Genomic DNA, 27,980 nt, shown 5'->3' with positions numbered 1-27,980 from the left:
CCGGAAATAAAAAATCTCAGTCACGTTATAATGTGATCAATTTCATGTAGGTTTTCAATTCAAGAAATTAGATCATTCACCCCACAATGTTGTGTTCATGTTGCCTCGGTTCTTTTAAGTTTCACGTTACGTAATTCCAACAAAGGGCTTTTTCTGTCAACAAAAACTTGCCTCTTCCGTTGGCTCGTTTGATGCCGAGATCCCATAAGCGATTCCTTCAGGTGGCGTCTTGGCCGTTCTGAATGACAGATATGGAGTCCCACCTCCCCCGGTGAGACCTGTCAATCACCCACTCCACGGAGTGGAGGAGCCGAGGCCCGGCCCGACATGGGCCTGTCATGGCCGGCTGCACAGGGGAACGTTCCCACCGCTCCCGTTCGGGGACAGGCTGGGCCTGCTGTGAGAAAATACGGAAATGGCAGTTCAAAAAAAAAGAAGACAAGCAAAACTAAGACAAATTCAGGGTTCGCTAGCAGACCATTGCAAATATTGCAGTCAGGAAGTCACGTCGAGTTTCGGTTCTCAACATACCACTGCGAGGCTTTCAAGTCTGACTCAAACTGAGATGTTTCCAATTCTCCAGTGTTCTCAAAAGCAGCAGAAGGTAGATTAGAGGTGGCGGCTAATTTGCAAAAGTTTGCCACAGCAGTTAAATGGCCGTAAGGAAATGTGGAACAACGCCATTTAGCGTGATTTCAAAAAACAGATTCAACTATGATTAAGCCATTCCGCCTCTCCCTCCTGCCAAGGCTGAGATGGAAAAATGTTCTCGAATGCAGCGGCAAGTTTGTCTCGATAGTATTCAGAAAAATGTAATCACACATAGTAGCTGCAGCGCAATTAGACAATCACGGCACAATTCCACAGCAAAGCAAACAGCGGCCAATTAACCAACGTGCATTTTGCGCTCTTTCATGTTGAAAAAGAACATTGATGTGACTGCAGCACAAGGTAGAATTAAATATTAATAACTGCCTGCAACATTCTGTACATATCAGGACAAAGGGTAATAATACATACAATTAGTTGCACACAGAACCTTCAATATGTCTTTTTTTCCGAAATGTAAATGTGAGCGTAATCCCACACTAGCGTCCGCATATCCGAGCGGCAGGGGAGGGAAACTCCCCGACTCGGCGCTGCGGTCTCTTTGAATAATTAGTGATGTGTGTCAATATTGCGGGCCCATAGTAACCATATGGTGGGTGCGGGCAGACAGCCCATTGTCGGGAGCTGTGAAATATTGTGTATCCCTGCGAGGGCTGGAGCCAGCGGAGTCAGGAAGTGTTGTCGGGACTGACAGGGACATTGTGCGACTGAATGGGCCGGCCCTCGGTGGCAGGCAGCGCCGCGGACCCAGACAGAAAGTCTTGACCCTGGCGAGAAAGGGCTGATTAGGCATGGTGCTCCGGCGAGGGGGCGTGGGGCTCGCCTTCATCTGCCCCCCTCCCAGCGCCACTCTCTTCCACCCTGCTCACTGGCACGCAACAAGGCCCACTTAACTCTGCCTTTTGACTGCAGGCATAAAAACGCTCATATATTCATGTCAGCCAGCGCAGTTAGTCCTCCTTTTTTTTTTTTTACCCAAATATTTCAACAATTATAGAGCGAAGTCAGTAGACTTGCCACCAAACGCCTCTCCAGTCAGGATGGTGCAAAGTCGATCTCCCCCCCCTCGCGCTCACAGTCTTGATCAAAGCTAAAGGCGCTAATTAAAAGTGCTGTCTCGAGCACAGATTGGAAATGATTCTCTAACGGCCGTCACATGGCCGCCACATAATCAGACGCCGAGCCATCGGTTCAGAGGTAATGGACGCCGGCCAATATTAGCCGGCGACATTAGCAAGCTGCGCCGCGTTGCGAATATCCAACTCGGCAAACATTTAAATGCTGCGGAACTCTTAAAATGCTAATAGGCGTATTTGCGGACACTAAAGGAAAGTTAGCCACCATATTTCCGCAAATTGTACCCCTCTATTTACTCGACTGCAGATGGGAGGGGCCGCTTATGTTGTCCATTTTTGGAATAATAATAAACAATAGTACCGGTATGTTACAGTTTATGTCAAGTGAATGTGGAGTTCAAATCAAGAAAATAAAAATGGCTATTAGACAGCCAAACAACAAATGTTGTTGTAATTACACGTCACAGTCTTTGTTTTACTCAAACATTGCAGTGTAGGTCTCAAACATGGAGTCATTGGGGAGAAATCACAGCTCAGAGTCAAATTTGCGATGACATAACATAAAGGTGGCAACTGCACGAAATTCATGTTCCGATTTCGCTGGCTTTGGGTCGTCTCCCGCCCGCCATCATCCTCAACACCCCCCTCCCCCCCCGGCCCCTGCCAATTACCTCGCCGTCAGTCTGTCACACAATAAAGGCGCGCTCAATTGATGCCCGTCCCGCCTTTATCCCCTTGATAAAGCACAACAATTAAGGCTCATGTCTCTTTGCTCAGGCCCCTTTGATGGCCCACAAAAAAGGGAAGCCAAGAGAGACACCGGTCACGCTCACGTTGCAAGATGGTGTGGTAGAATATGAGCACACATACGGTACGGAGAGAAAAACGGCACAGAAACTTTTGAATATACACAATGACCATTTTAGTGCATGTTGTCACACCAGATGAGAGTTTATGAAGAAAATGAATGGCTGGCTAACAGTGCTTCCTCACGAAATAAAACATTAGAAATAAGATAATGGGGAATATGCATTTAACATTAAATAACAATGCAACATTTATTATTTTCATTAAATGCGTTAAATGTTTGACTCGAAATGTTTGCAGTCAGTTATATGTCTTTGCTTTAACACTAATGTGACAAATACAACTCTTCATTGCATAAAATGTAATACGCAAGAGTCCCAACTTATCCAGTTGAAGGACTTTCTGGAAAGGTGCTGTCAGCTCTTCTGGAGCTTGAGTGATTTTTCAACTTTGACCTCAACTTGCACACAAACACGCCCCTTCGTTTTCGCCAGTCATTCACAAGCTATCCACCCTAAATTGATGGACGGCGATCGCCATGGCAACGGCACTAAACGGTGGCCAAAGCAGAAACAGAGGGTTGCAGCCTGGTTAAGGGCCGCCTGTTTACGGACAATAGCGCGTCACACGAGGTGTGAAAGTGTTCGGAAAACAAAAGATGGGAGTGAGTAGGGGGGAGACCATTTTGCATGTTTGGAAAGAAGCGGGAAAGTGAAAAGTGATTTCAATCTTGTGGCGGAATTAAAAAGTCTAGCTAATTACAGAGCAAAAAGAAGAAAAACAAGATTTAAAAATCTCAGCAGGATGCCGATGACAAAACGCAACTCTCGCTTAGTGAGTTACTTGAGCAGCTGTGTGCTGCGAAACCAAGAAAATCAAACAAAACTTGGAAGCACCTGATAAATGCATATTTTCTCATACTTCTTAGATCAGTCACTCAAATATTTTATTCTCATTAAGCAAAACAACTGATAATAGTAGGAGCTGCACAAAATATGAATTGAATAGTTAGTTACGAAGTTTTTCATACATGATTCGCCAATGAATCAATACTTGGGTAAAATAATGACAAGGTCACAAATGGAACTGAAAACCTAAAAAAAAACTACGATTGAAAACATCAATACATGAGGCCTAAATGAGGACCAACAAAACATAGCTAACCACCCACATACCGATCTAGGTAACCATCTAGTGGAGTATTGCTCGTTTGGTTCGACATGGTTCTTCTGGTGTGCCAGCATCGCCGCATGCAGTCCAGTTACCTGGGAGTGCACGCCTTGCCACTCGGCTATGTTACTGCAAACAAAAAGTGCTGACAGCAGAAGTGTGGAGAGAGTGATGAGATCCCCCGCTGCCGTGCTTTTCTGGCTGCCCGGGAGCGCCCGGAGGCACGGGGAATCTTGCCAGGGGCTCGGAGCCTGCATGGCTTACTAACAGAAGACAAGCGCTGCTCGGACTATTTGTATTTTTTTTAGGAGCTCAACAAATAATTGTAATTCATTGAAATACTTTATTTTAATGCTTTGAGAGCATCACTTCTGTCATTTATTTTGATTTGAGTGCCATCAGATCCTTTAAAAGTAGCAGACGCATTATGTTTTTTTTATAGTTATGAAGCAGGAGTGAGCAAATTCTTGTGCTCAAAGGTCAACTTTGATTTCTAAAAGAAATGGCCAGGTCATAGGTTAAAAAAAGGTTTAAATTCTAGTCTGTGCTGCCACCATGTGGTAGCATTGAAATATTACTTGTCACGTACTGATTAAATGCATTTATGTCTTGAGCCGCTAGGAGGAGCCCACCAACCACAACTAGAACGCAAACTAAAGTGAAGCTGCGGGTTTTCTGTTTTATTTATTTTTTGTCGAAATTGGCTAATACAAAAAACACTGCTTTGGGAATTCCTCTGCAAATTCTTTACCCAACTTCCGCTGTATGAAAAGTTACAAAAGCCCCCTGCCCCCATCAAAAAACACTAAATTAACCCTCTGATTGTTATAAACTGACTGAAATAGCGTTGAAGTCTACTCGGGGAGTAGCGCAAAATGCTGCCATGTTCATCTTTCAATGTAAACCTGCAGATGGGTTTCTAAATGTCAATTATAATCCCTGGATGGGGGCAGCTATGCGGGGGATGTCCCGGTCATGGTGCGACCTGTCGCACCATGGCAGCCAAGTCTCAAAAGAGAGTCGTGTGAGCCTCGGGTTATTTCAGGACGTGTGGCTTTCAACCTCTTTATCAGTGTTTGTCCACCACTTTTCCTTGTCTTGCTCCTCTTTGCTGTGTCAATACATCATGTTGATTTGTGTCTATGTATGTCAGGTGAAAGTGGAGTTTGAGAGGCGATGCCAAAATTGACATAACGCACACACACACATAACATTGTGGAGTGGCGACGGGAAAGAGTCATAAAGGCCCAATCAGACGTCAGAGTTGAAGTCTCAATCATGAACTGACACATTAATGTGGAGCAATCATGTCAAAGCAAAGTCTACAGTGCGGTGTGCAGAACATAAACAAAAACACAAACACTATTAGGAGTGATGACAGATTCACGTGACTGTGACACGTGATTGGGTCGCCGCAATGTTGTGCGCATGTAAATGTCAGAAGACAGATGTGTCGGCGCTCGCTCCACAATATTGTTTGCGTCTTTGATTTAGACTTTTGCGGTGGCTCCACAATGTCGTGTGTCTATGAGAATGTTCCGTTAACTTGACTAAACGATGTACTCTCACTCAAGCGCCGCACAGGAGCGGAACTTTCAAACAAAAGGACCTGCTTTGACATATGACCCATTAGAGACAGAGAGTCCGATTTCTCCCTGTCGCGAAGGTTGGCCCTCTGCAGCCGAGAGGAACTTGTCAAAGGATTAGGAGACCTCCAAGATACGCCGCCTTCCTATTTCTGCTCCGAGCAGATTGTCTTTCCCTCGTGTCGGCAAACAGCTGAGCAAACACTCCAAGTGACTTTATCAAATGAGATGAAGAGCAGGTTTTATGGCTCGCTTTGCTTTAGCATTTAGCCTTCCTGAATGCAGGTGAAATGCCATAAAAGCTCAATGTGTGTTCAAACAGAAGATAGGTCTTATCTTCACCGCGAGCATGGCTCTTATTTGCATGTTAGTGTCACCACCATAAAAGTTTTAACTGTACAAACAATGAGAGAAGGATGAGTTTAGGGTGGCCAACCACTATATAAAACACACACACATATGCATTAACCAAAACACTCACAAAAGCTGGAACAATTAGGTGATGATGAGTGGCTTACCTGCTAAAGGTTCACGTTTTCAAGGTGGTCCGCCTGTGTCGAAGCCCCTGCAATACACATTATATGTAACTATAATTCAGGTGTTACTATCTAAAAAAATGTCATCGCAACATGACATAATCTTATCATTCCATCCATTCAATGGAGCGCAATAATCATTTTGATAACGGAAGCCAAGCCCAGCTGACAGGTGACGTTAGAATTTTAAGACAGGGGGGTCACACCAAAATCTGGGCTCCAATAATGAATGAAGGTGAAGCACCCACATAAATGTAGTAGCCACAGAGTTTCGACTTAAAACTCAGAACTGTGAGGGATGTGCTAATGACCCCCGGTTCTTGATAAAGACAATAGACACGTGTTCACGTGAGCGCCTCGCATTAAAGCACGACAAATATCTCATACTTGACGTCGATCACCTTTCTCAGCTATTAAAATGAACGCTCTCGGGGGCTGGGGAGAACTTTGAGGGCGAAAACCTCCGGTGAAGAGTGGTGCGCCAACATTTAAGCATGGAAGTAAGCGTCGGCCCCCACTCGGTTGTGACGTCAGCGGGGCAGTTAGCTCAGACCCAAGATGGCGGAGGTGCGCGGGCTGAGGAGCAGAGCTCACTTTGAGCCAAACTGTAAAAGCACACGAGCTGAGCAAGGTAAGCGGCCTCTGCTTTTCCACGATTACCGCGTGCAGGCTGGACCTGAACACAAACGAGTGGTTGGAAACGCGATCGGCGTCCAATCCGTTCCTGCCATTTGTCTTGGCTTAGCCCGCTCGCCTGTTAGCCTAGGACGCCGCGCGGCGTCCCGCGTTTGGGTTCGTTTCGCGACGACACAATCACAGTGCTCGTTCAAGCAGAAAGGGAGCAACCATCACAGCGATCGATATTGCCACCTTAGAACCAAAGCTGACCTCAAGTGAAAGCACTGTAATACGAGTCGGAGCCGGACACCCTAGCGTCTTGCGCGGGACACCTGTCCCTCTCTTCTGCCACTTTCACCTGGACCAGCCAGTCGACCGGCTTGGTCCACGGGCACACATCGCCGGGTTCCGCGAGCGATGTTCAGTGATGTATAATCTTGATGTATGTAGCTATTGATTTTTGTGATGAAAACAAACACACACACGCACACGGCAAATCCCGGTCGTTCCACTAATAACCCTGATATTTTTACACGGCCTATTATTAGTACGCTTGCTGAGCATCCGTGTAACGAGGCTAATAATGTTTTGCTGCTTGCTTAGTGCTCACTGTTGTGAAGTGAACCGACCAACAATGGTTATTCTGTCCTGAGCCGAAGTGGATCGTTCTTTATTAGAGAACTCCCACCACACACACTGTACTGAAATTGTTTAAGTGTTAGTTGGCTGACAAATATACAGTCTGTAAATATCTAATTATGCATGTTGTAGATGTGCACTTTAATCCAAGCTAACTGCTCTTATTGTGCACTTTGTCCTCTCCATCTCTCAACAGTTGCACATTTGCCCTGCTCACGTCCGGAGAGGCCCCGAGGCAGGTTGATGTTTTGGTTCAGAGTTATTGGTTTATTCATCCTGAAAAGGCTGAATTAGTTTGGTTTCTTATAAGGGTCGAATACTTTCACATTCCGCTTGCTTTCTCTGGCCTTAATCATTTGAGACGCTTGTACACTTAATGACGGTTCAGCTGGTTTTCAAAGCTAAGCGACCCGAGGGGTCACGGTCGATAAACCACGTGACGTTGCTGTTATCTCTTCTTGGGTGGACATCGGAATGTAAACGGGAAGGTTTGCGCTAAACGCCAAGGAGTTGACATGCAAAAGGTAGTAACAAGCTATTTGCTTCAATAAGTTTTAGTGCAAAGTGGGATTAAATATCTGGAACATTGGTATTTAGCTGTGCACACAGGCGCCTCTGTTTCACAACCATTCGTCTGAGCGTATCCGCCAGCATGAGTCCTGCTCAGGATAGGAAGGACAAACTAGCTAAATAAAACTCTCTTGGGTTCTGTGTCAGACTGCCAGTTTTTGTCAGTCCACTTGGTTTTACAGAAGCCAAAAGCACTTTCAGTGAGATCCTGTCGTAACAAATGTGACAGTTTGCTCTGTACGCAAGCCCATCAAAGGCCAAATGTTGGGATTTGGGTTGGATCACAAACAATACAGTGACATGATCACCTGGGGAGATTCTTTTACAAGCAGGAAAAGGAGCTTTAGTGTTGTTGACTTGGTTGTTTTTAAAACCATTAACATCAGAAATGAAGTTGTCGGGAAGCCTTGGGAGAGTTTTTCAGTGTTGCAAGAGAAAAGCGCTTTATGCACGCAACTTTTGCCCCCCCCCCCCAAAGTGTCCTAAGCAGCACCTTGGCTTTGACCTCATCACTGTTTTCTTTCAAGTGAGCAAATGGCCATTTTTGGAAGCAAGGAGCCAGTGTGGGGATTAAGAGGCTCACGGCGGTCGGTGCTCGCTTCTCGCCCGCTATGGTTAAAGAAAGCCATGCATGACGGACAAATTTGTCCTCGTCGAGATGTGTTGACCTTTTTTAGTGTGCGCCCGCTCGGAAAAGCGGGCCGGTTAGCATCTGCTCGGCAAACGATAAGAAGTAAGGTGGCTAATTTTAGGTTGCCCTCCCAAGATGGGCGCACACAAGCCGACGTTATCGGGACGCGGCGGAGCGAAACACGGGCTCGGGCGACTCTTCAATTATGAACAATTACAAGCGGGGAGATGGAGGCATTACGCGCGAGGACCGAAGCATTTCAATTATTTACAAAGTCGGGATGAGCGGAACTGCCAGTGGCTGCGGTGAGTGGATGGGCCGCTCCAACCTAATTTGCATGAGTGCTGCATTTGAATGGAAAATCATCTGGATTGTTTGACTGCGGCACTCCAGCGGTCCCATCCGTCAGGGAGACGCTTTGGATCAGGGATGGGCAACTAGCGGCTCACTTGATACACAGATTTTCTACCTATATTTTGTGTATTTCATTTTAACTACGAAGGTCCTATGTGGCCCCCGAGCAGTGCTGATGATCAATCATGCTCCCCTCCATCATTTAAGTTGCTCAGGCCTGACACCGTCCTTGGATTTTATGGTCTCGTGTCCTGTGTGATTCTCAGTGCATGGCTATTTTTGAATGTGGCCTAGATCCCCGCCGAAGATTAAAATGCAGTGAAAGTGAAAGTTCCGCCTGCATGCTGTGCAGTCCAAATCGGGGCGCGCTAACCTGACATTTCTTTTTGTGGGAGGAAGGCTCGAGCGGTGTCCAAGATGTCACCGTGATTCGACGCAGTCAGAGGAGTGCTCTAGCCAGACCCGAGGACCTGGATGATGACTTGCTCCTGGAAAAGATGAACTCCGACTGGACTCCTTCACCTGATGAAGGCGTTCAGGAATTACAGGTTAGGCATGGGCGTGCGTATCGGATGGACTCTTGTCGTCTCGACCTCACTGTTCAAGATTTCCCGATTGGCACCCGGTCTGGTCAGGAAGAGGAAGAGGAGAAGGCCCGGCCGGTGCAGATCCTGCTGGCCAACAAGGACGAGCACAGCTTTGAGCTGGACTCCGCCGCGCTGGAGAAGATCCTGCTGCAGGAGCACGTGCGGGACCTCAATGTGGTGGTGGTGTCGGTTGCTGGCGCCTTCCGCAAGGGCAAGTCCTTCCTGCTGGACTTCATGCTGCGCTACATGTACAATCAGGTGAGACGGCTGAATGTCGCTTGGGTGATGTCTGTTGACAGAATAAGAGAAAGTGAGACGTTGCAAGCATGGCAAGCGGCCATGTTGTCTTTCACACGGAGTATGACAAAAGATTTGGAATGTGTCCTCAAGCACAACAAGTTTTTCCAGTCGTAGGACGACATTTGAAAATATGAATTTCTCCAATCATGCCAAGAATGTATCATTTATAGTTTTGCGGTTCTCCTCACAGCAAAAAAAGCAGTGGATCGGCGGTGACGATGACCCGCTGACCGGTTTCACGTGGAGAGGAGGCTGCGAGAGGGAGACCACCGGAATTCAAGTCTGGAATGAAGTCTTTGTGGTGGACAAGCCGGACGGCAGCAAGGTAGTCCCGTGCGAGGAAAGGAAGGATCATTGATGAGAGGAGGCGGCGGCAGCATGGTCACGCTGTCGCTGTTTCAGGTGGCCGTCCTCCTGGTGGACACGCAGGGAGCCTTCGACAGCCAGTCTACCATTAAGGACTGTGCCACAGTGTTTGCCCTCAGCACGATGACCAGCTCCGTCCAGGTTTGGCTTGTCCTAAAAAAAAAAAAATGGAAATAAAGAACCTGCAAATCACGTGTTGCATGTCTTCTCAGGTGTACAATCTCTCGCAAAACATTCAGGAAGATGACCTGCAGCATCTTCAGGTTGGTGGTGTCATCTTTAGTTCGTCCCAAACTTTACTTTCATTTGTATTTTCTCCCCTTCTGCAGCTCTTCACGGAGTACGGCCGCCTGGCCTTGGAAGAGGTCTACTTAAAACCTTTTCAGGTGCTCGCTACACACGCATTCCAGAGTCTCCACATTTGACACCACCAAGCTATTGTTTTCCGAGCCGACTCGCGGTGTCTTGTTGAAACGTCGTCATCTGTGTTCATTAGTCCCTCATGTTCCTCATTCGGGATTGGAGTTTCCCCTACGAGTATGACTACGGCCTGGAGGGAGGCAACGCTTTCTTGATGAAGCGCCTGCAGGTGAGACTGGCCTGCTATCCGATGTTTGAAGAAGAGCCTCCGGGGGAGTGGGCGTTCCAACGTGACTGGCGTGTGCTCCCACAGGTGAAACAGAACCAGCACGAGGAGCTGCAGAACGTCCGCAAGCACATCCGCTCGTGCTTCTCCAACATCGGCTGCTTCCTGCTGCCTCACCCGGGCCTCAAGGTGTCCACCAATCTCCACTTTGATGGCCGACTGAGAGGTACAGTCGGTGAACCGCGCGTCACGTCGTGCGCCGGATGGACTGCATCAGCCTTTTCTGCGTTCCAGACATCGACGGGGACTTTAAGCGGCAGCTGTCGCAGCTGGTGCCGCTGCTCCTGGCACCCGAACAACTGGTGGTGAAGGAGATCGGCGGCAACAAAGTCACATGTCGAGATCTTGTGGAGTACTTCAAGGTAGAGATCGGGCTAAACAACATGCGGCTTTTTGCCTTCTCTCGCTAATGTGAACTGGGACATCCTTTAGGCGTACATCAAGATCTATCAAGGTGAAGAGCTGCCTCATCCAAAGTCCATGTTACAGGTTTGCCGTGCATTTTTTTTTTCCCAACCTGTTGTGCTGCCCCATAAAGATCTGCAATCACAATGTTTGTTTGTTTACTGTTTCCCAGGCAACGGCGGAAGCCAACAACCTGACTGCCGTAGCTGGAGCCAAAGACATGTACAGCAAGAACATGGAGCAGGTCAGAATGTTTGTCAGACCGGAGGAATGAAAACATGACGTGCTTGATTGGTAGCCCTTATCATGCTGGCATGCCCTTGCGATTAGAAAATGCCTTCGTAATTTGATTAATTGCTCTAGTCCTGGTAGCAAATGTCCGGACTCACCTAGTTGCTGTGGAATTTCAGGTGTGCGGCGGCGATAAGCCGTACGTCGCCCCCGCCGACCTGGAGCGCTCCCACGATGAGTTCCGCGAGCACTCTGTGCGCTACTTCCGCTCGGTGAAGAAAATGGGCGGCGCCGATTTCTGCCAGCGCTACCAGAGCCAGCTGGAGGGCGAGCTGGACGAGACCTTCGGAAACTTCTGCAAGCACAACGACGGCAAGAACATCTTCTACGCGGCGCGCACGCCCGCCACGCTCTTCGCCGTCATGTTTGTCGCCTACGTGGTGTCGGGCGTAACGGCCTTTGTGGGTCTGAGTACGCTGGCGGCGCTGGCCAATCTTCTGATGGGCCTGGCGCTCTTGTCGCTCTGCGCGTGGGCGTACGTCAAGTACTCTGGCGAGTTCCGCGAGGTGGGAACCATCATCGACCTGGTGGCAGAGACGCTGTGGGAACAGGTCAGTTTGGTTGCACGCATGACTTGGGCCTTGTTTGTGGTTTTCCTTTCTATCCCATCAAGCATTTGAAGGAAAATGTTGCTTACGTACAGCAACTCTTATTTTAGGGCGTTTCTTCATATCTGGCCTTCGCTTCCTGTCTTTTTTTCCTCTTTTCCTTCCACTTCCTCCCACCGGTTCCCTCCATTTTTTTTCCTCTTTCATTCCGGATGATCCTTTTGGATCTTTCTTCCGGTTCTGGTGGGTAACTGCTCCTCTCCCTCCCCGCTGTGCTCCTCAGGTGTTTTCCAAACTTTGCAAGCGCGTGACGAGGGGCGTGGCGTGGCCGGCAGCGTGGCCCGCCGCTCTCCTGGCATTGGGAGCGTCAACAAAGGGCCGGGCGGTGGGGCTCTCGCCCCCCAATAACAACTACCGGCAAAGGAAGAGCCACTAAGGCCGCACGTTGTCGCGTCCACACTTTTAGCCGTTTGTTCACGTTGGAGTCTGTGGCCACGCCCACAACAGGATCTCACGGTTGCTATTGCTCTTCTTCTTTCAGTGTCTTGTGGTTCGGATACGCTATCAGTTGGATTCAGTTTTTTTTTTTTTTACTTTGGAGATGTTTTGATGCCGTGCATGCTCAAGGACCCCCTCCCTCTAATTTTATACTTAATTTAACTTTCCTTTCCTTTGACTGCAATGTTTGTGGACATTCTGACACTATCTGTCCCTCCCTAAGCGTTGCTCACTGTGTGCTTTGCCCGTTGCAGGTTCTCAAGCCGCTCAGTGAACATTACATGGAAGACAGCGTGCGGCAGACGGTGGTCAACTCGCTCAAAGCCAGCCTGACCGAACCTGGCGGCAGTGGCGGTGGCTCGTCCTCTTCGCAGCAGCAGCAGCAGCAAAACGCCAAGTTAAAGACGCACTGATGCACTTCCCTCATCATTATCATCATCATCATCATCACTCTTCCTCATGTGTTTAGAACTGTGACGAGTAGATCAACACCAAAGCTTGCAGTGGCCTTTTGCCAAAAGACAATTTTTCATCACCATCCTCAACAATGGATGCAAACGCGTTGCCTTGAAAGCACAAATATTCCCAACGAGGTCTTCAGGAAACAAAACGGAGGGCAAATGAGAGTATTGAAAAGCTGCTGACTTGACGCCTCCATTGGTTAAGATGCGTTTGTAACCTTATGGCTTTGTCATCAATGGAAACTGTATGGGGCAGCCATTGTGTTTGCAGTTCAGAGCCAAACACCCATTACGTGGTTTGTAGTCCTGTCCTGCATGGTGCTCAGATGGGCATTTTCAACTCTGCTGCCTTTGGCAACGTTGCACATAGTGCACGATCTAACTTTGGCTTTTTCATAGGATTACTTAATTTGGTCCGACTGACATTTTGACACGATAAACCAATTAAAAATGACACTGAGCAAGCAACTCAGGCTTTAGTTGGCTCTTCGCCTAGGCTCCCCTAAATTGTACATATTGTTTTCAATATTTCTTGGCTTAGTCTTCTTTGTCCACTTGTTTTACTAATTCATAGAAACTTAATTTGTTCCATTGCTGACATTTTTGACGTGGATGTGACATTGAGCAAATTTAAGGCTTTAGCTGGTTTAGCTTTCAGGCTAAAAGGCTCCTACTCTCCATGTTGTACGACCCAAACGGACTTTAATTTGCCTCTTAGTTTAATTCCATGTACTTTGTCCATGGCATGTTTTGCTATAAAAAAAAACTTAATTTGCTCCCTGGCTGACATTTTAAGCCAATTAACATCAAGTGAGTTAATTGCTTCCGCTTAGGCTAAAAATGCTTTTCTCAAAGTTGTATATTTTCATGACAACATAGGTTTAAGATAATGCTTCATCTACTTTAATATTTAGGTAAACTACTACTTAACAATTATGCTCATTATCACGGTTGTCGGTGTTAATTATCTAGCCTCCTCGCCTTATTATATGAAACATCAAATTTAAAGCTTTAGTAGGCAGGCTAATAAACTCCCAAAGGTTCTTTTTCTTCATAGGGTCTTAATTTGAAAGATTAAAATCCCATACGAGTAAGATTAAGCAAATTCAAGGCTTTGGCAGGTTAGTATAATTTACAGAATAAAATGTTGACCTCGTTATTTCTGTTTGTGCTAATCAAGTTAAAGTCCAACCTAGTTAGTTGCAACTTTCTAAAGGAATAAAGCACAGGTTATTTTTTCATTTTTTACCAACGCTGGTTTGTAATAGTGTTAAATCAGAATACTCAATGTGAATTTTGCCCTTTACCCGTCGCTCTCCTTCGATTCTCAGGAGCCAATAAGCTAGTAGTAGCTTCATTCAATCACCTCAAGCGCCAGTTTTGTTACACATTGAGCCTGCATGTTAGATATTTAAATAAAGTTAGAAAATGTTTTATAGTGAATCAAGCTTGTGTGTGTGTTTGGCTCAATTTACCTGTTGTGGTGTTGCTGCTGTAGAAGTATGAGCAGGTGTTTGATGACGCCTGATAATGTGATTGGCTGAGTGAGGTTAAAGTGTGATGCCTGTCCACCTTTTTAAAATCATTTTCGGTAATTTATTTTTGAATAAAGTGTTTACCTTGATTAAATCCTTCCTAAAGACTCATCTTCGCTTTTCTTAAAATGTGCCAGATTTTGGCTAATTATGTAGCGATACTACAAATGACCAGATGAGGGAGCCAAAGTTTTAAAAAATACTTTAATTGAATTGTACTTGGAGACGTAGATTCCGATACACAAATGTTGCGTTTTCAAAGCTTTTTCTATGTACTACAACTGACTACAAAAAGCAGAAGGCCAGACTAATAATGAGGAAAATGCTCTTTGACAATGATATAAAAATAAACTTGGCAAGTTCGTAAAAATATACAAAACCACTAGATAAGAAAATTGCAGCAGTGGCCTGTTGCATGTCAGACAATCTTGCAGATCCAAGATTGTCCAAATTGATCGAAGTTGTAATCTTACAAAAAAATAATTAGAAAAGTTATGGGAATCAATTTGTAAAATGTTGGGGATTCCCACCCACACAAAACATAACATTTTACATAAATGTTTCTCGTATTAAGACATCTTAGTTAAAAATGTCTTTTTCAAATATTACCAATTCTCATTACTCAAAATATGACTACTTCATTTTCAAATTTCACCCAATTTTTAAGTTACTTTTCTTGTAGGCTTACAAAAAAAAAAAAGTTTTAATTCTAGGGTGTGACCCTAATTTACTTTGGCCATGTCTTTTTGGTGCAAGCAAATAAAACAAAAAGCCATAGAGCCTCAATAACAAAATAATAATGATGTAAATTATGTCAGATACTTAAGTTATATGGAGGCTTCTTATAACAAATGGTGGTCAGTCAGTCTTCAGTCGTAATTTGAAAAGAGGTCCTCGTTGATAGTTACCAGCTTGCATGCTGGGAAACAACCAGTCAGCTCAATTGTGTGAGTTTGTTTAAGTTTATATAGTTGCCATGGTGAGACAGAGGTAGGGTGTCCTCTGGCCTTACCCTTAGCAAAGGCTTTCTCCGGAGATGGCAGCAAGTAAGAGTAGAAGATGTTACGTGTGTGTGCTGTTTAAGTGGCGTTGGCCGTTTTAGATGATGACGCGGAAGACAAAGGAGATGGCGGCCCCCAGCGCCAAGCCCAGGGACAGAAAGAAGGCCATAACCGCTCCCGCCGTCTCTGCCTCGTGCTGCAACACTTTCCTGTACACGCATATATAACATTCACTTAAAACCACAACATAACATTGCTATACACCATATTTTTTATACTGCATAACCACACTGTATCCAGTGTCATATATAACACACTAATCAATTTTGATTAAAACAAATACACACAAAAAAAACCCTCTAATTAGTAGGTACCGGTTATCTGCGTGTCCGCTGCTTTTTTTTTTTGCGCAGCATTCAGTGTTTTACTCACTTGGGTCCGAAGCACATGCAGAGGCTGGCCAGGTAGCCGTTGGAGAAGGCGAAGAAGATCATGAAGACGATGTACCAGGCATCATGCGAGAAGAATACGGGCAGGTTGTAGCGGGGCTGCACGTTACACAGCATGAAGAGTGGCACAAACACCAATCGCACGCCCACTAGAGCGGGAAGCCACAGGCTGTCCTTGCCAGGCTAAAACAAAACAAAAAAAAACACAAATGGTATTTTTTAACCCAAACATTTGTGAGTAAGCGGATGAGTACGCAGATATACAACCAATAAGCACTTTCCACCAAAAATGGAGCTAGTTTCCCCCACACCCTCAAATACATAAGATATTTTTTGAGTGCATTTGATTGATGGAAGTTGAATACTGACCCACATGCAGACGGCCGTCAGACTGCGGCCAGCCCAGTCCATCACGTTGAAGAGGAGGAAACACGACACGGGGATGAAGTACATTTCTAAAAAGATAAACTCCTTTGACATGGGTGTAGGACACAACTTTCTATCGGTACTTGACAAAATGGCTGTAAAGATTTGTTTCAAGACCGTTGACAATGTGGACTCACCCCAGCTGCTGCCGTTGGCCACCGTGGATTTGACGTCGACGGTGACGGCCGGGAACGTCCCGATGGTGATGGTGAAGATGAAGCACACAGACAGGGCCATCACCCAGATCTTGATACGCAAAAACAGCAAAATCTTTAGCACTTGCAAGTGGCACGCTTGCTATAAAGTTTTTTTTTTATTTTTTTAAGCGCTACTGTTTTCATTTCAATAATAACCACGGTACATAGATTTTCAATTATAGAGGCAACCTATACAAAGGTCCTCTCTTTTTTTTTTTTACCTTGCGGAATATTTGGAGCACAGACACGCCCACTTTTTTGTCGTCTTCTGTCACACTCATCACGGACTTCTCAGCATTCTCTGTGGGACAAGTGAACGCCTCGCTCTCATTAAATACGCATGGTCAAATGAATAAACAGGACAGTACCTTGTTTGAGAAGGTCCAGCCTGTTCTCGTCATCAGTAGATGACTTGGATCCGTTGCCCTTCATATAGTACTGGAAAAACTCCTGAGGATGACCATCATAAGGGCAGCTATAATGGGAAACTCAAAGCAGTGGAGAAAGAAAAAATGATTTTGTGAGGCCTCACCATCTTGGGCAGAGTGAGGTAGGCGACGATGGCGATGAGAATAACGAAGCAGGCCGTGATGAAGTAGCCAAAGGCGCTGTCCCGTAGCGCCGAGCCGGCTGCCGAAAGATAGAACTCCATCACCATCCATTTAAGACAACAACTTCCTAAATATGTTTTTTGATTTGACATTTTTCAGTCGACACAACCGAGTTGGTCGACTCTGTCGTGGTGTTTTCTCTTGTGTGTGTCGTACAGGCCAGGGCGCAGATCATGGAGAAGGCGGCAAAGGTCCCGGCGAGGCCCTGGCCGCTCATGATTGGCGTGGTGTAAGAGGTGGGCAGGATCCCCGCCAGTCCGAACAGGCTGCCCTGCAAAACCGCCCCAAACGCTTGGGGTGGGGGCATCAAGAGAGCGTGTGTTACGCCTTCTGGAGTCATCCAACGGCTGATCTGACAAGTGGACCTTCAATTTGGGGAGGAAGGCGACGAGAAGACAAAATCCACTCCTAGACAATTCATATGTACACATTGAAATACTGAACGTCAAAGCGGCAGTATTGCGCAAGCCCTGGTATCAAAGATTTAGGGTCAGGTTTGTCTGAATCAAACATGGCGGAACGGCAGCTTGCTCGACCGGCTTCGCCTTCCAAACAAACACAGCGTGAGATCGCACACTATGCAAGGAACCCGGAGATGCCGAGCTGCTTGTTTTCACTGGGCCCCAAAACATATGGAAATGATCACAAGGAAGGGGGCGGACTCTATCCCAGCTGACATCCGATGAAAGAGGGACACACAACGCTGTCAAAGTCTAAGTAGCATAACGCGAGATTATTATCTGAGATTCAGACTGTTTCCAGTGCTGCTGTTTTGGTTAGCAACAGGATTCAAACCTAACACATCAATGATGCCTTGGGGGGGACTCACAGTTGATGAAGACGATCTTGATCATGGTGAGGGTGAAAAAGGGCAGTGGCTCCACGTCCACCTTGACCAGCAAGGCGGTCAGCAGGAAGACCAGCAGGATGACCGTCAGGCTGCCCGTGATGCGCAGCTTCTGAGGGATCCTGAGCAGAAAGGAAAAAAAACAAACGTCAACATTTAAATGCTCAGCCACGTTGTAGCGTTTAAGAGGAGTCGGCGTGAAAAGAAACATTCCAGGGTGTGTCTGGCTACAGAAACAAGTGCGGTTCTCTTAATCTGACCAAAATTAAAGCAAACATTCCCCACGCACGCACTCGCATGCATGCTCACACACATACACACACATTGCTTGGGCGTCGTTCACCTCTGGTGGATGAAGGAGTTGATGCAGGTGAAGACCAGCAACGGCACCATGGCGCACAACGTCATCACGTTGTTGAACTTAGATTCCAGCATGTTGCGGGTGTCGCCGCCGTCCAGCGTTCTGTTGGCCGTCTGATTGGCGGCAAGCTCGCTGGGCGGGTCCTTCAGCCTGCTGGTGAAGTACTGCCAAGAAATGCCACATATTGTTGCCAATCTGACCAAAGAGCCAGACAAGAAGAGGCTCTGTGTTTGACTCTCCTTGTGCCTTCATTAACCGATAAGTGAAAATTCGAACATTTAACCTCCCTTGCAGCTCAGTGGAGTAACGCTGAAGGAATTGGGCTGGACATGGCAGCCACCGCAGGATGTCAACTACCAGATGGTTTAATTTCCATCTTTGTGTGTGTGTGTGTGTGTGTGTGTGTGTGCGTGTCTGCGTGCCTGTCTGTCTCTGTCTCTCTCCCAACCCCCAGGCATTATCAGCCCCAGACTTATGGCATACCATGGTGGCCGTCATGAAGAAGTTCCATGGCAGAAGAGTTCCCAAGCCCAGGATGAAGAATATGATCCACACTGCATTGTATCTGACAAAAACATATCAAGTAAAGTTCATTTTTGTTGTAATGAGGCCCATTTTTTTTTTTTTTAAAGACTTTTTTAAGTCCACATTGGTTGAATTTAGGACCCATCGTTTAGTGACCAAATGTGACCAATTATCGGGTGACTACCAAATCATGTCATATTGAACTGCATGTAAATCCAACATTTTTAAAATGATTTAACTTGAAAAATAATTTCAAAGATTGAATCTGCATTTCTATATTTTCAATGACGAGCACAAACAACCAAAATTATATTACAAATTATTTGGTAATACTCTTCTGTAATATTTTTAAAAAGACAGGGTGTTTCATTTTGGCTTACTTGTCTCTGGGTGAGTTCATGGCAGTCATGGTTGCTGTGTGCAATGCGTCCGACGAGTTTTGATCAAGACGGCGCAGCGGCTCTGAAAACCAAAGATAACGGTCAATGCGCGGCGGCAAACGCACAAAAACAGCTTTTATCATCAACGGCCAGAGATGCGTGCCAAATTGTGAATATTTGAGCTAGTCAACTGGTCAAAGTTCAAATTGGACATGGACAGAACAAACAATGTTGCTTTGAACCAAGCAAAGAAATGCTGCAATGTAGCAAACTTACATAAGTACGTCAACCGTGCATGCAGAGCCACCAATCATGTAAAGAGCCTGACAAAAAATAAGCAAGCGGTCTCCTGTAGCGGACTCTCTCTCTTTTTGGGACGTGCCTTTCTTCTTTCCCCGCCCACCTGCGCTAAAACCATTATGACTCATTTCGCGGGACACTTAAGAGAGGATGTCACATCGAAGGTCATTTTTTCCATGCCAGCGGCCCTGCTTTCAATTTCTCCCTCCATTAAGCAGCGCATTTGAGGTGTCGCCGCAAAGAGCCCCCCCACCCACGACCTTCTCCTTGTTCTTCGAAGGCCAGCCTTGTATTATTGATGTACCGTGACACAGCCAAGACAAGTTGCGACACGGCATGCGCTCAGTGATAATAGAACTTTTTCCCATTTTGATTCAATCAATTGAACAGTGTACCCCGCCTTGCCTGGGATAAGCTCGAGATCACCCGCTAAGCTAAGCGCTATGGAAAACGGATGCGTGGAACATGCTGAACGTTTCAACATCATTGCCGTATTGATCGAAATGAAGCTCAGCAGACTGGAAATTCGTCGGAAGCAATGTGGTACACTCCACTTTGGCCCATTAGCATTCACATGCCGTTAATCAAAGCCCCCCACGAGCATGTGAGCCACCTGCGGCTTAGCCCTAGCTTACATTCAATAGATGCGAGTCTCTCTTTCAGTTTCATTCAAACAAAGCAGAAGCAACATATCTTCTCTTTTCAGCACCATAACTTGACAGCACAGCTTTGAATCCTGCTAAGCGTCTTTCATTAAGGTCGACATGAATTGCTGGCCAGCTGGCATCACTAGCCTTGCTGTTGAAATGCAACACACACACTTTGGAGTCTGCGGAATTGGCATGTGAGCGACAACCCAAAATAAAATCCCACCATTTGATTGGGTAAGAGTGCGGTAAAAGAAGAGCGCTAGATGCTATTGTGCGTTCTTTGATGATCCGCAATCGAACAACTGTTGCCAAAAGGTCAGTCCTTTATAGAGACAAAATGCTTAGCAGTATTGACATTTATAATGACCGCACTAAAAGGCCGCTCAGTCCACATGCGCAACACGATTGATGAAGCTGTGCTTGACTGTTCACACCAAAATATCCCACTTTGGAAACCATTCTCCGCTCACCTGTTTGGAGCTCGTTTGGGCAGATTCCCTTGTAGGAGTTCCGACAGGCGGCGTGGCATGGCTCAGGTACAAAAAATAAAAAAGCACCAAACAATAGAAAGCAATTTTGCAATTTAGCGTCAGCAGAGTGTGAAGAGTGCCAACCTACCTCTGACTGGCGCTACGAGTTTCCCAAACTGGTTCCTTCAAACCAAAGTGTCTGACTATGTGATTTTTCCAATTCTACTCTACATATGATGTTTGTTTTATGTGTCTGACTTCATAAGACCAAGTCGGGTTGTTATGATGCGTCTAGCGTAAGTCTCTCCCTGCCAGTACATAGCCTCTCTAACAGCAAGCCCTATGTCGTGCCTCCACCCGGCGACACATGGTAACTGGGTACAACACGGACACAGGCTAAACTACGAGGGACTCGGAAGAGGTTTGGCCCCTAGACGTGCGGCACACAGGCCCGCCGGTGTGTGGACACGCCCTGGTGCCCACAAACCAGCCCTCAACTATGGGTTAAATAGTACCACTGCCCAGCGGGCTCCTCGGGAGAGGAATGGGCTAAGGGAGTCAACCGCTACAGAAAATCAATTTCCCCTTGGGTTGGTGTCAGGAAGGGCATCCGACTTTAGAACGTTTTGCTCCAAAGATTTTCTCAGTATAGGCACTCTCAACCACGAGATGGCCATGGACCGCCCCCGGTGGAAGAAAGCCATATCGAGAATCCAGTCCAACCCAGCTGCAGCCTGGAAAGCGGACTTTAAACCGATGATGCGATCATGTCACCTTTTGGCAAAAGATGAATAAAAATGATATTGCCTCAAACGTATTGAGGAACTGAGACTTGACTCAGTCAACCTCAACACAAAGATGCATTCATAATGCAAATTTAGTTTTGAGCTTTGTCCTCGGACTCAATGCCCCACACCCACTGTAAACCCCTGCAAACATTTCCCGTCTATCACACACAATTGGGATAAAGCCTATCTTGTTTGTTGATCCAAGCGAGTTTGAACTGGTGAAGGCATGAGGATTTAATCACTTTGTTCATCACGATTAAATCAATCAAGGGGGTTAGGAACTAAGGTGAACCTGAAACATGGGAATAGTAAAAAAAAGATTGGCTAAAGGGCATTAGCATTAATAGGCTAATTTAGATGAGCCTTACAAATGAGTCAACACATGTGGCCAACACATGGTCGGGCTGTCGCTGTTCTCATCAGCTGTTCCTCCCAGCGAAAACAAAGGCACCATTCTGACTCCTTGTCCTCGCTTCTGTTAGGACGGGCATGCCCAACGCAAATAGCACAGGCACGTGTGACCAGGCGCCCTGCCAGGAAAGCGCGCACGTTGCTCTTTTCACCCAATATATATCACGACGCCTTCATGCTATCTGGTAACACTATTCTAGAAAATGAAGGCTGATGAGATTCGGATTTGAAGAGGCATTTCCGTCTCGTTCAGCGTCGGTGGCGTTGAGTAATGGCTTTGCAACTTTTCCAGTTTAGTAGGTCAACCCTTTTTAAGTGTGATGACAAATCGGGGAAAAATGGCAGCAATAACAGAAGCAGGAAGCACGCACATGTACGATCAGATACAAGGTTGCCAGCAGGAAAAATAATCTGCCACGTCCTCGAGGTGCTTTCTCTTTCTATTTTGTTAACAGATGTGAAATAAAAAATGTGTGAATGATCACAATTCTTTCCAGCCTGACTCTCAATTTGAACTTGAGACGTTGCCCACAGCTAACAAATATCCTCAATCTGCCCTTATCATAACCCCGAAGACAAGAGGGGTGGGGTACACACCAAACTGGGGAAAAAGTGAGAAACTTATGTTTATTCCATTACTAGGAGAAAAATGAGAAATAATAAGCCTGATCTGTAATCGGTACTGCAGTACACATTCGCTGGTACACTTGTCCATTTTCGTCAGTTTTACTATTTAGGCTAAAAAGTCAAGTACAATCAAGCCACTGTCAGCATTTCGGCTACAGTCAACCTCATAGCCGTTATTACTTTATTACATGCAAACACGAGGGAACTAGCAAACGACTATCCGAGAGCGTTATGGACACAAGAGGCTTGGCGCTAAATTTAATTTGCCGCGAACAAAAGGCGGCATGGCAGCTCGAGTGTCACCCAAGAGCCGGGCGGGCGAAGGCGCGCCCGTCCTCTTTCCGCTCCTTGCTATTATGTTTGCAACACGGCACCCAAGCAATAAGAACGCGCTGTCAATTTAAATTAAATAGTGCCAAATTCGCGCATTTGTCTATGAGTGAATTCGGTGAATTTCCAGATAAAACGGCGAGTCTTTTGGGGCGAACACGTTTATATACTTGAGATAACACTAGGGAATCGTAGCGAATGGAATTGTGAGGGATATTGCGTATTAACAGTGAAATTGTTGTCTTATCTTACCTTGTCGGAGGACCGCGTGGACTCCTGTGTTATGCTTGAGCACGCGTGTGTCTGTGACTGTGCGTGTGTGAGTGGGTGTCATCAGAACAAGTCGAGCAGCGCAAAACTGCGCTGCGTTCAGGGACTCCTTGGAAAAGGCAGTGACTGTCTAGAGTAAAGACAAAGGTCCGACGAAGCTTAATGAACTAGTACAAGTTTTAGCAAAACTTGATTTCAAACGTCTCCCGTGTCGAATTACACTAATATTTTAAGACGATGCAGAAAATCGCCTTTCCTCAAAATGGTGGCATTGTTTCTGAAATGACTTGCTTACTCTTGGTTATTGCTGTAATAGGATGTAGAGATTAACAAGCAAAAAGTGTAGAAATTCACATCAGACCCCATTTTATGTATTTTTTTTATGTTAATAGTATAAATAGAAGTAGAAATCAATTTTTTTCAGTTCAAATGTACTTTTCCTGACATCCAAAACAAGCCAACCCCTGAAAAACAGTTACCTCAATAAAAATAACACTGTGGGCAAAACAGCAGTCAACATCATATGATGTGAGTCATATCATCTGTCCAGACTGAACCATGGTCATTTGAAAACCCAGACTATTGACATTTGAAGCAAGGGAGCAGACACACAAGTGTGTGTGAGCATGTATTGTTAAACCCACACAAAAATATTAAATTATCTGGTGGGCCCTATGCGGCCCACGACCATGTGTTTCCAACCCTTGCACAAACACTAATCATTTCTCTGTTAGGGTTTGTTTTCCTGAGTGTCTGTGAAAAGTGATAAGTCTAGCATCGCGTCATATCACAAGCGTCTCCACCGGTGTTGTTTCTGACCCGTTTTTTTGCGGCCAGGAAGAGTATCCGCCTCCACCGTTTGCTCATAAAGCAGTGGCGGTCGTTTGCAGACATCCACACCCGGCGCTATAAAAAGCCAGGCTGTGGGTTTTTTAGGACAAGACACCATCTGTGACGAGAGACTGGCGCCTGGGACTGGAAGACTGTGGTGGGACAAAACTTTCCAAAATATTGTTCTCACTCTGTGGTTTACTTTAACTCCTCATGGAAAAAGTAAAACTAGCAGTGACTGTTTCCCCTCTTCTAGACTTGAGGAAACCGAAAAGTCCCAAAATGGCATTTGCACTAAAACAAGCAATCAGCACCAGATTTCAAGCCAGCAACCAACAAGTGCCTCCTCTCTGACCACATAGTGAGACTTAAGAGGAGGAATTTCATTAGATGGCCTCCTAAACCTCTAAATGGCAGCTAAGTGAATTCCACCTGAGATTAAGAATGGTAAGTAAAAATTAAGTAAACAAAAAGACGACTCCGACTCAAGGGAGGTCCGAGAAAGTGTGAGCCGCTTTTTGTCTTTCCTGTCGGATTCCCAACGGCGCGCAACTTTGTGGATGGTCATGTGCCCGTACGCATTCCCTGTCACGCTGCAAGAAATGTCCCACTTAGAATGGATTTCTCCCAGTGCAGTGTCAGGAAGAGAATGTCTCGAGAATGACCTTTGCTATTTCAGCAATGACTTAAGTGGACTTTGTATCCATTTGTGGAATACTTGTCCTCTTAAAAAAAAAGTCCAAGATATGGAATGCGCTTTTTAGACACACCCGTACAATTTAATAGCTCAACAGCTGGATTCAAACTAAACCACTTTCTGTTATGATTTCCTCCCTAAATATGTTTAAATGGCTCCTTATTCAATTTTATCTAAATGTTTTATTTAATACAAATTATTTTGTCTGTATTTATTCATTTTCTCTTCATCTCAATGTAAATGTTAAAATAATCAATTAAAAACTGACATTTCTGACCGTGTTTGAACCTTTTTCTGCTTTTCTCAATGTTGGAATGTCCCACCCAAATTCTCATGAGAAAAGGTTGAAAAGTGGATAGATGGTCATACTTGCCATCTCGACTTTTATTTCCCGTGCATTTCTCAAAAAGTAGAAGTAATCATAAAACTTCTACTTTTTGAGAAATGCACAGGAACTAAATGTCGAGAAGTTTGACCATTGACAATTGACATTTCTGACCGTGCTTGCAACTTTGTCTGCTTTTCTCAGTGTTGGAATGTGATGTTCAGTCCCATCCAAGTTCTCATGGGAAAAGGTTGAAAAGTGCAAAGATAGTGTGGATGATTACTTTTATTTTTTGAGAAATGCACAGGAAATGAATGTCGAGATGTGTGTGCAGCTAAAACTCCATTGACGTAACCCTGGCTTCACACCTCGCCTCCGATCGGTGTCAGATCGGCCGACCGAGAAAGCGCATCGCCTTATTTTCCATTCCTATCATACTTTCTTATGAAATCGTGATTAAGACGGGGCGATAACGTCAAGGACATTCAGGACATATGATTAACAGGCAATAAAAATGGAGATAACTCTCAAAGAGTACGCAGTCTCGCGAAAACATCCCAATGAGTCCTTTGGCTACTCTTTATTTTTCTCTTATGAGCAGCTGATGATGTTAAAGCAAAGTAGCTCAAGGAGACTGTGGTGCGTGTTTGCACCCCAGTTGCAAATTTGACCGATGGTATCGAGAGCCGTCAGGTCAGTGACCTGTCACATGCATGCGGAAGAAGTGAAGCAGGCAAATCAGCTGACCGTGCTATACACAAGCGTGCATCTGTGTGTTCACGGTCCTTGAAAGTGCATTTGTGTCTAAAATGAGGTCCTGAGACTCAAATGCAATTTCCTGAGTGGTTTAGCTCGCATGTGTCTTTGTCTGTCTGCGACTCCACTTTGTATTATGTGGTCACTGTCGGTGTCTACTGTTACTCCCCGTCGGTTTCTGCTCCCGTCGTGCATTTCCCCGGTCTCATGGGTAGGCTTTCAGTCAGTACCTGTTTTTATGTATCGGTTCCCGGTCTGAATGGACCTTCTGTCCCTGCCCGCTGTACGCGAGCCTCTGCCTGCCCCGTTCTGTCTCTGTCCACCAACCTCCCTTTCCTTCAAAAAAACCCTGCTCCACTCATTCCTGACACTTTGACCCCCCCAAAAATTCATTTCGTTCTAGTCAGTTCAATATGGAATTTGACCACTGATAAAAACAAAAAACAAACATGCAGATAATTTATCTTAAAAAAATGTCCACAGTGATGCCTTAAAAAAATACTAAATCCATCCCACGTGTGTTTTATAAAACAAAGCATTATTCATTTTAATTGTGTACTGACTAACCATAACCCTAAATCACTTTTTTTTTTTTTTAATTCCCAATCTGGGACCCTCACAGTCCCCACGGAAGTGTTTTGTGTACAGTGGGAGCCTGAGAACGCTGATTTACATAACGCAGTAGTGATTGCTTTTGGTTCAGCGGGGGCCTCTTCTCACAATTCTTTCATGTCCGCCCTTGCTGTGCGCTATGAGTGCCTGTCGGATCTGCGGTATCACGCGGTCACCTGCTGTGAGGCAACAACCCCCGCAGAATCAGAGGTCGGGGTTCAACTTCCCACGCAGCTAACACAACACAAGCATTTTCCTCCCTTCGGCCGCGCGACAGACGCACAGCGGCGGTTCTCGGCAACAGACTATCATACTGCAAGGTAGAAAAAAAACGCAGACTTACACGTGGGAAGCAGCGGGGGGCATGGAACACGTGGTCACGCATAGATCCATACGCTGCGTGTTTGTGGTTTGCGGGTCCTGAGGCTGAAAGACAACAACAAAAGAGATTGGGTATGCGTGGTTCAGGTTGTGGGGGGCTGCCAACAAATAGGCGAGCTGCTTAATTTGGGATTATGCTCACTAAACTATAGCGGCACATGAAGAGTTTCAAACGGGCAGCTGACGTGGACGGGCGTAAAATGGCAAAATATGGCGCTTGATGGAATTTTCCATATTTTCCTCCTTTCCTTTTACTATACTCTACGGAAGAGGATTAGGGCCAGTGAAGAAAAAAAAAACGAGGGGTGAAAGGATTCTGACTTTATTCTCAGAATTCTGACTTTAAAGTGGGAATTCTGACTTTATTCTCAGAATTCTGAGAATAAAGTCAGAATTCTGAGAATAAAGTCAGAATTCCCACTTTAAAGTCAGAATTCTGAGAAAAAAAGTCAGAATTCTGACTTTAAAGTCAGAAATTGGGAATTCTGACTTTAAAGTCAGAATTCTGACTTTATTCTCAGAATTCAGAATTTAAAGTGGGAATTCTGACTTTAAAGTCAGAATTCTGACTTTAGTCAGAATTCCCACTTTAAAGTCAGAATTCTGAGAATAAAGTCAGAATTCTGAGAATAAAGTCAGAATTCTGACTTTAAAGTGACTTTATTCGAATAAAGTCAGAATTCCGACTTTAAAGTCAGAATTCTGAGAATAAAGTCAGAATTCTGAGTTTAAAGTCAGAATTCCCACTTTAAAGTCAGAATTCTGAGAATAAAGTCAGAATTCTGACTTTAAAGTCAGAATTCCCAATTTCTGACTTTAAACTCAGAATTCTGACTTTATTCTCAGAATTCTGACTTTAAAGTCGGAATTCTGACTTTATTCTCAGAATTCTGAGAATAAAGTCAGAATTCTGAGCAAAAAGTCAGAATCCTGTCACCCCTCGTTTTTTTTTTTCTTCACTGGCCCTAATCCTCTTCCGTATCAACCCTGCAGTTTGCATACTTCTACATTTATATAAGCGCCAAAAGTGGCTAGAGATTTAAATTAGTTATTAGATCATAGTAAATAGAATTCACCTCTATTTAGCGAAATTAAAAGAATAAACTGACCTGTGACGGAAAACCCGAGAGCATCCCTCGGAGGCGTATGATCTCCAGCGAGCTGGATGCTTCTTTCTCGTATTTTGCGACTATTCGCTCACGACAGTCAAATATCTCCTCTGCAGCGGGGACCAGCCGTTTGTTCACGAATGCCCGCAGCGGCGGTGACATTTTGGGATAAATGTAGATTTTGGCCGAGTGTTTGCAAAATTGGCGTATATTCCTCAGGTGCATGTAGCTAACGGAAGTTTACCGCAACTTTTTTTTTTTTTAAAGGCGGGTGGCGTTATTTGTCGCCATCGTTTGGCCGGAGTATGAAGTGGAACTTTAAGTCATCCCTTTTTCATCAATACATTTATACACAAGTTATATCGTGTAATTTCGTTCATGTAAGAGACCTTT

General features: G+C 45.4%; 2 protein-coding genes and 1 long non-coding RNA gene across 8 annotated transcripts; 1 reads left to right on the top strand and 2 right to left on the bottom strand.

The window, feature by feature from the left end:
• Nucleotides 1-4: 4 nt before the first annotated feature.
• LOC133158588 (uncharacterized) lies at nt 5-9,105 on the bottom strand. 3 transcript variants are annotated; one of them, XR_009715243.1, is made up of 3 exons: nt 8,970-9,105; nt 5,767-5,813; nt 5-397 (listed from the first exon to the last, which is right to left on the bottom strand). It is a non-coding gene; the product is annotated as an uncharacterized LOC133158588 (long non-coding RNA). The 3 variants fall into 3 exon arrangements; XR_009715244.1 differs by lacking the exon at nt 8,970-9,105 and adding an exon at nt 6,186-6,926; XR_009715242.1 differs by lacking the exon at nt 8,970-9,105 and adding an exon at nt 6,673-6,926 and having other exon boundaries at nt 8-397.
• Nucleotides 6,266-14,332, top strand: LOC133158585 (atlastin-2-like). Its single transcript, XM_061285873.1, has 14 exons — nt 6,266-6,415; nt 8,996-9,144; nt 9,232-9,441; nt 9,674-9,808; nt 9,886-9,990; nt 10,062-10,112; nt 10,179-10,235; nt 10,346-10,438; nt 10,523-10,661; nt 10,730-10,857; nt 10,928-10,984; nt 11,073-11,144; nt 11,311-11,742; nt 12,492-14,332. The coding sequence occupies exons 1-14, from the start codon at nt 6,343-6,345 to the stop codon at nt 12,648-12,650; spliced, it is 1,860 nt and encodes a 619-aa protein (XP_061141857.1). The 5' UTR covers nt 6,266-6,342; the 3' UTR covers nt 12,651-14,332.
• Nucleotides 14,333-14,423: 91 nt separating this feature from the next.
• Nucleotides 14,424-27,775, bottom strand: LOC133158586 (equilibrative nucleoside transporter 1-like). 4 transcript variants are annotated; one of them, XM_061285877.1, is made up of 14 exons: nt 27,588-27,775; nt 26,441-26,523; nt 19,031-19,112; nt 18,609-18,690; nt 18,108-18,289; nt 17,747-17,886; nt 17,074-17,208; nt 16,839-16,936; nt 16,675-16,756; nt 16,528-16,607; nt 16,247-16,355; nt 16,053-16,138; nt 15,667-15,866; nt 14,424-15,443 (listed from the first exon to the last, which is right to left on the bottom strand). In XM_061285877.1, exons 3-14 carry the CDS (start codon nt 19,057-19,059, stop codon nt 15,332-15,334), a joined length of 1,335 nt encoding a protein of 444 aa, XP_061141861.1. In that variant the 5' UTR covers nt 19,060-19,112; nt 26,441-26,523; nt 27,588-27,775; the 3' UTR covers nt 14,424-15,331. The 4 variants fall into 4 exon arrangements, with proteins under 4 accessions (XP_061141861.1, XP_061141859.1, XP_061141858.1 ...); XM_061285875.1 differs by lacking the exons at nt 26,441-26,523; nt 27,588-27,775 and adding exons at nt 20,451-20,511; nt 22,859-22,920; XM_061285874.1 differs by lacking the exons at nt 26,441-26,523; nt 27,588-27,775 and adding an exon at nt 22,859-23,011.
• Nucleotides 27,776-27,980: the final 205 nt, after the last annotated feature.

The sequence above is a fragment of the Syngnathus typhle genome, linkage group LG8 (genome assembly GCF_033458585.1).
Source record: "Syngnathus typhle isolate RoL2023-S1 ecotype Sweden linkage group LG8, RoL_Styp_1.0, whole genome shotgun sequence".
Lineage (NCBI taxonomy): Eukaryota > Metazoa > Chordata > Actinopteri > Syngnathiformes > Syngnathidae > Syngnathus > Syngnathus typhle.
The sequence above is the reverse complement of the archived record's forward strand: the minus strand, read 5'-3'. Positions and strand labels throughout refer to the sequence as shown.

Excerpts from the sequence above, each read along its gene's own strand:
- LOC133158585 (XM_061285873.1), top strand. The coding sequence starts at position 6,343 with ATGGCGGAGGTGCGCGGGCTGAGGAGCAGAGCTCACTTTGAGCCAAAC. Across the intron at positions 9,442-9,673 it reads TGCGCTACATGTACAATCAG|CAAAAAAAGCAGTGGATCGG; the intron begins GTGAGACGGCTG and ends TTCTCCTCACAG. Across the intron at positions 9,809-9,885 it reads ACAAGCCGGACGGCAGCAAG|GTGGCCGTCCTCCTGGTGGA; the intron begins GTAGTCCCGTGC and ends TCGCTGTTTCAG.
- LOC133158586 (XM_061285874.1), bottom strand. The coding sequence starts at position 22,940 with ATGACACCCACTCACACACGCACAGTCACAGACACACGCGTGCTCAAG. Across the intron at positions 16,757-16,838 it reads ACCTCACTCTGCCCAAGATG|GAGTTTTTCCAGTACTATAT; the intron begins GTGAGGCCTCAC and ends GGTCATCCTCAG. Across the intron at positions 15,867-16,052 it reads TGACGGCCGTCTGCATGTGG|CCTGGCAAGGACAGCCTGTG; the intron begins GTCAGTATTCAA and ends GTTTTGTTTTAG.